Here is a 7,064-nt window from a genome sequence, read left to right on the forward strand (position 1 = left end):
ATTGTTGGCTCGTTCACATCCGCTGTATAAGAAGCTAATGCATTGCGAGGCGCACAAATCTCATACGGATACGAGCCCCATTCTTTTGATAGCAGTTATAGAGTGCGACGGTTCCCACTGAAAACAATGGGAAGCACTTGCAGATCCTCCAACGTGGCTAAAAGCCGTGCCGGAGGACCACTGGTTTACTGAGCTGATGGGAGGCAATTTTGCCAAAAAACGCCTTGCATCACCGTGAAAACGCAGGTTGGTGAACTGAATATCACGCTCACCCATGTGTAGGTAGCCTTAGTGAAAGAGAATGACTGAACGATCGGTATTCAGACCGAATGATTAGTGAATGAACTGATAACTGTTATGCCTGCAGGAGAGGAACGACAAGCAAAAAGTGACGCTATAATACAGGATGTAACTCAGGGTCATTACAGGATAAGTAATGTATGTACACAGTGACTCCACCAGCAGAATAGTGATTGCAGCTCTGCAGTATAATACAGGATGTAACTCAGGATCAGTACGGGATAAGTAATGTATGTACACAGTGACTCCACCAGCAGAATAGTAAGTGCAGCTCTGGAGTATAATACAGGATGTAACTCAGGATCAGTACGGGATAAGTAATGTATGTACACAGTGACTCCACCAGCAGAATAGTGAGTGCAGCTCTGGAGTATAATACAGGATGTAACTCAGGATCAGTACAGGATAAGTAATGTATGTACACAGTGACTCCACCAGCAGAATAGTGAGTGCAGCTCTGGAGTATAATACAGGATGTAACTGAGGATCAGTACAGGATAAGTAATGTATGTACACAGTGACTCCACCAGCAGAATAGCGAGTGCATCTCTGGAGAAGGGTGTGTGCTGGTGAGCTCTGCTGAGATCCAGAGGGTGTGGTCGTCTAAGGCACAGCTCCAGAGTTTTGGCCCAGCAAGGCGTGCTGTTTCTGGGGCTTCCAGCAACAATGGAGCCCCTGGCCTCCTCCCTCCGGCTTCGGTCGGGGGGAGGGAGGGTTGAATCCCAGGAGGGAAGGCGAGCTAGTCGGGGCAGCAGCAATGTTACCCCGACTCCCCGGTTGGATACAGAGTCCAGGAGGACAAGATCCCAAGCTAAAGAAAAGCAGGTCAGTGCTAAAAAACAGCCTATCAGTTGGGGTGAACGCCAAAAGGGAGAGTCTGTGGAGGAGCTGGCATCCCGCATCGCCACACATATGCGGGATTATGAAGAGGCTGGGAAAGAGCTGGTGAAACAGCGCAGAGAGCTACAAGCAGCCCGCTGTGACATGGAGCGAGCCTCCCGTGGTAAAAAGGTCGCAATAAGCCAGAAAATTAAAATCTGTGAGGAGGCTATTGAAATGTATGAGGAGGAAAGGGAGAGGATCCTGGAGACCAGCGGTCCCTTCAGGGAAAAGTTGCTAAATGACAGGCGGTTCTCCCAGATGGCAGCCAGGAGCCCTGGCAGCAGAAAAACTGCACGTAAATACCAACCCAGCAGCACAGAAGAATCGGAAGCTCTGGAGGGGCGGGCGGCATGCTCTGCTGAGCAGCAGTCCTCGCTGCAACCAGGAACGGGCACCAGCATCCCTGCGGAGCAGATCGGCCTGCCCTCATCATCAGATGACTCGGATGGCAGTGAGTACGGGAGCAGCAGCAGCGGACAGGGGGCGCTGTTGTTGCAGCAGATCATGCTGCAGGAGTCCCCTGCAAGGATGCAGGCTATGCACTTTGGGGATGAACTACCACCGGAAACAGCAGCGGGGGGAAAAAAGGCAAAGAAAAAGAAGAATCAAGCTTACATCCAGGAGAGGTTCGTTTACGTAACCAAGCACCCTGGCCTGATTGCAAAGTCAGGACAGGGGGCTAGCCCTGGGCTCCTAGACCCGGCCTCTGTTGTGAGTCCGGTGCAGGGGACCAGGGAAGAGAGGGTTAATGCGACCCAAAACTCCAAGCCCGCTTGTGCCAGTAGTGGGACTGGAGGAGTTAAGGAGGCAGAAAAGGTTAAAATGAAGGGTCGTGGCCAGACCGGAGGCACTGACGCTGTTAGTCGCAACCCAGTGGGAGGGGGAGGCGATTTAGCGCCAGGTGGCATAAGTAAAGATGGCGGCTTGGCTGTCCCCCCTGTGTCCCTGAAGTGCCTGTCGGGGGCAGAGGGGCCGCAGTGGGTGGTGGTCGGGTCGGCCAATCCTCCCACCCATCCCGTATGTCCCGCTGTAGATCCCAGAGTCGCTGGTGTGGGCGGAGCTTTAACAACAAAAAATCCATCTAAATTGCGCACAGCGAATACGGTTTTGCAGCCTCTGTCGGCTGCTGAGGTTGGGGACTTGCCCTCTGGGGAAAAATTAACTAAACAGAAGACAGGTCCTGGTCAGGAGAAGGGTGTGAATGTGAGTAGCCCTGTTACCCCCGCTACTGCTGCTGTTGTTTCTGTACCTCCAAATGTCCCCAAACCCCCAGGTTCATTGCCTGCTGATCAAGCAGGTACAGTTTCAGTAGATGGTCGGGGGGTGGGACAGGATCCAGTTGGCCCTCCAGCGGCGACAACATCTGGCAGAAGTTATGCCAGTGTCGCCGCTGGGGGGAGGGGAGAGGCGTCCTCCTTGTCTTCGGGCTCCGGGGACGGTGTCTTACAGCGGCGTCTCCTGGAGGCTTTGAGGAGAGGGGAGAGCTCAATGACTGTAGGAGGTAGAGTTGTGGACTTGTCTCTTTGGGTAGAGAGACATGGACTTGGAGCCTTCCGAGAGCAAAGGGGGGAGACCGTATGGTCCCTGCCGACAACCGGGCAGGACATTGGCCGTAGGAACGTGGCTCGTCTTCAGTGGAGAGGCAGTGATGCATGCCCATCGAGGGGCAAAGTGGTTGAGCTTCTGCTGAGGATGGGTTTTAGGGCGCAGGACATCTATGCCCTTATCCACCCCTACGGCTCGTCTGAGTTCGACATCAGCTTTGCTCGCCCAGAGGGCCTTGAGCTCTTCTGGGGGAACTATGAGCTGATGAAGGACGAGCCCGGCTGGCGGGGTTTTGCTGCGCAAGTGGTAACCCGCCAGACTGGAGTGAAGAGAGTGACTGTTCTGACCCGTAATGAGTCACTCTCTTGTTATGACATCATGACTTGGCTCAGTCGCTACGGTGAGGTAGTGGATATGCCGCAAAAAAACAGAGATGAGCACGGCATCTGGTCCGGAGCCTGGACATTCATGGTAAAACTAAAGCGTTCAGGGAACTCGGTGGCCCACATACCATCCGCGGCTTTCCTCGGTAGGGATCGCATTCTGGCCTTCTACCAGGGGCAACCGAAGCTCTGTCACAAGTGCGGCGACCCCACACATTTGAGTGCCGCCTGTAATGTCATCAAGTGCGCTCTGTGTGGCGAGGTAGGTCATCTTGCGGCATCTTGTGCGGAGATTAGGTGTCACCTGCGTGGTGACCTCGGTCACCCATTCAGCCGCTGTCCACGCTCTTTCGCCAATGCGGTCATGGCCCCAACGGAGGAGAGCCATGAGGTTGCCTCTGCAGGGGAAGGGACCAGCAGAGGCGGAGGAGTCCAGGAGCCTGTGAAGAACAAACATGTTGGGGCTGCTGCACTAAGGCGCCAAGAGAAGCGCAGAAAGAACAGAGAACTGGTGGAGACCCAGGTGGCAGGTGGGTCAATGCTGGCACCTGTTCTGGATGCGACTCGTGTGGCTGAGGCTCCAGGGGAGGGCGAGTTGGATGAGGAGGTCAGAAGGATCCAGAGGGAGGAGGCTGCCACTTCTTCAGATTCCTCCCGCTATGAAAGTGTGGATGAGGATGGCAAGGAGTGGCGACAGAAAAAGCGAAAGCAGGGCACCGGGGAAAAAAAGAAAAAAATGCGGGAAAGAAGAACTTCCCCTATACTGGCCCAGGTGCAGGAAGGTAAACCAAACTCGCCTCTTGTTGAGCTCTCCAACAGGTTCCAAGCTCTCTCCTCTTCAGAGGAGGAGGTGGAGGGTGAGGATCCGGGAGCAAGTGTGCGGCCTACAGGGGGCGCCGAGTCTTCCTCTTGTGAGCGTACAGTAACCTCCAAGGGGAGGGCTGGCCCGGGGCCCGGTGACAAGGACGACGAGGTTGAGGAGCCCCTTGCCATGGACCTTTCGGTATCAAAAAAACGTGGCAAGGGGTCTTCCTCAGACCCTGAAGTGAAAAGGGGTGGGAAGAAGAAAGCCATTTAACTCAATCATCAAAGATGGCGGCACCCGCTCCGTTGACTCTGGCATCAATTAACGTTGCCAGCATTAAGTCAGATATGGCGAGATTTGCGGCCTTTGATTTTCTCGGCCGTGTTGAAGCCGACATTTTGTTTTTGCAAGAGACCAGGCTGCCAAATTTAGCAGCTATACATAAAGCAAAGAGGGAGTGGAGGTCCGGACCATCCTACTGGTCTCTTGCGGCCGAGCCATATAGCGGAGTGGCGGTTCTTTTTACCGCAGCGGTTGAATGCCGACGGGTTATTGAGTTAGAAATAGGGAGGTGCCTGATCCTGGATGTTCTCATGAAGGGACAAGAGCTTCGGCTAATCAACATCTACGGTCCCCAAACCAAGCGGGACCGCAAGGATCTCTTTATGAGGATCAAGCCGTACCTTTTTACCAGTCGGCAGGTGATCTTTGGGGGTGACTTTAACGCAGTCACGAGGACCCGTGACAGGGGAGGCTCCCTAGGCAAGCTGACTTATGATAGCGTCGCGCTTAATAGCATAGCTAGCGAAGCTCGCCTGGTGGATGTCCACATCCGGCACACCCCAGGCCACGCGGGTTTCACCTATTATAGAGGCGAGTGCAGGTCTAGAATAGATAGGTTTTATTTGAAGGAGGAAGCCATCTCTTCACCAGTTTCTGCTGTTGAGGTTGAATTCTCCGACCACTGTCTGATTTTGTTTTCCCTGAATGTTGCAGAGACCCCCCGGATGGGTAGAGGCTTATGGAGGCTGAATTCATCACTCCTGGAGGAAGCAGAGATAAGACAGTCCTTTGAGGATTTTCTGCAGAGCCAGGTACCATTACTGGATCTTTGTAGCAGTAAGTCAGAGTGGTGGGAGATGCTCAAGATCAGGGCGGCAAGGTTCTTCCGCCAGCTCTCTAGCCTCAGGAGCCTGAGTAAGTACCGTCTTTATCAGGGCCTGAGGAGGAAACTCGAACATCTCGTCTCGACTGGAGGTAGCCGCGAGGAGATCTCCAGAGTGAAGTCTTTGCTCAAAGGGTGTCAGTATAATAGGCATGCATCTTTGGTTTTTGAGAGGGACTTCGGGAAGTACCACTCGCCCGACCCTTACAGAAACTGCAAGATGTCAGTGAATCGTAAAGTTGTCACTGGACTGATCGACGGTACGGGATCTCTGAACAGGTCCAGATCAGGGATTCTGGAAGTCATCAGATCCTTCTACTCGCACCTTTTGAGAAAGAGGGATCTAGATCGAGATGTGATGTCGGCTTTCCTGGCTGAAGCTGTTCCTGAGCCAGGGGATGACATCTCCCTTAATGTTTTGACAGAGGAGATCAACATAGAGGAAGTTAAACTGGCGATTGATGGGCTTGCGCTCAAAAAATCGCCAGGACCGGATGGCTTAACATCCGAGTATTATAAAACCTTTAAGGACCTCTTGAGTCCCCTCTTGACTGAGGTTTTCAATGAGTGTCTTTCCTCGGACACTCTCCCAAAGTCAATGAGGAGGTCGGCTTTGATCCTTCTGTCAAAGGGTAAAGACTCGAGCCGTATTGAGAACTGGCGTCCCATAGCGCTTCTCAATACGGACAGGAAGGTTCTGGCAAAAGTGCTGTTTAATCGGCTGGTCAAGTTTGCACCCCGGCTCCTCTCGGGCGCCCAGCATTGCTCTGTTCCAGGCCGTAGCACCTTTAGTGCTGTTCTAGGTGTCAGGGAGGCAGTGGAGCAGGGTAGGGCTGGTCACTGGGAGGGGTACCTGCTGTCCTTGGATCAGGCCAAAGCGTTTGATCGGGTTAATCACGAGTACCTCTGGTCTGTTCTTCTGAGATATGGCCTGCCAGTGGGGTTTGTCAATTGGCTCAGGACATTGTACGCGGGGGCTGAGACTTTCCCGCTAGTGAACGGTTGGGTCGGTCACCCATTTGAGGTTGGGTCTGGCGTCCGTCAGGGTTGTCCTCTGAGCCCCTTGCTGTACGTGTTTGCCATTGATCCCTTCCTTAGGAGGATTGATGGTGGGCCTATGGCGGGGGTCGGGATGGATCGGACGGTGCCGGAAGCCACCCTCAGGGTGGCAGCGTACGCTGATGACGTCACCGTCTTTGTGTCCTCGAGGGGGGAGGCAGAGTACGTGATGTCAGAGGTGGATCGCTACTCGGAAGCATCCGGGTCCGGCATCAACTGGGATAAGTGCGAAAGTCTCTGGTTAGGAAGGGGAGATCCTACATTTGGTCTCCCGGACACCCTTCCAGTGCCCCAGGACTCGGCTAAAGTTCTCGGCATCAAATTTGGCCGGGGAGATTACCCCATGCAAAATTGGGTGGTCAGGCTCGATGGTGCCACTCAGAAGGTGGCCCAGTGGAAGGGTTGGTCTTTGACCCTTCGGGAAAGGGTTAACCTGATCAAAACATACCTGCTCCCTTTATTCATCTACCTGGGCAGCGTATGCATTTTGCCAGAGCCTCTCTGGACCCGGGTCTACAACCTGTTCTTCCTAATGTTGTGGGGGAACAGGTTGAACCTAATTAGGAGAGATGTCACATACCGCACGAGGAGATTAGGGGGGTTATCTATGGTCAACCCCGTGGTGTTTCTCGTAAACACCTTTGTTAAGATCAATATAGGCAACCTCTGGCAAGAGAGGGCTCCTCCGTGGGTATTCTCCTGTTGGGGATGGCTTCGGCCTTTCTTCCAGGAATGGGAGACTGGAGGGCGAGTGAAGGATCTTCGCACGCCGCACGGGCATCTTCCGGCTTACGCTACCGTGGTTCTGAAGATGATACGTCGGTGGGGTCTGGGGATGTGGGAGATCAGAACTCTGTCGAGGAAACTCCTCGATAAGAGGGTTCTGTTGACCCATTTCCAGAAGCCCCTGGCGCTCAAGGACTGC

At 53.7% G+C, this 7,064-nt stretch overlaps 1 protein-coding gene across 1 annotated transcript; it reads left to right on the top strand.

Moving 5' to 3' along the window:
- Positions 1 to 966: 966 nt before the first annotated feature.
- Positions 967 to 5,226, top strand: LOC136620076 (uncharacterized). The gene is made up of 2 exons (XM_066594803.1): positions 967 to 1,808; positions 4,912 to 5,226. Exons 1-2 carry the CDS (start codon positions 967 to 969, stop codon positions 4,928 to 4,930), a joined length of 861 nt encoding a protein of 286 aa, XP_066450900.1. The 3' UTR covers positions 4,931 to 5,226.
- Positions 5,227 to 7,064: the final 1,838 nt, after the last annotated feature.

This window comes from Eleutherodactylus coqui, chromosome 3 (assembly GCF_035609145.1).
Source record: "Eleutherodactylus coqui strain aEleCoq1 chromosome 3, aEleCoq1.hap1, whole genome shotgun sequence".
Classification (NCBI taxonomy): Eukaryota; Metazoa; Chordata; class Amphibia; order Anura; family Eleutherodactylidae; genus Eleutherodactylus; species Eleutherodactylus coqui.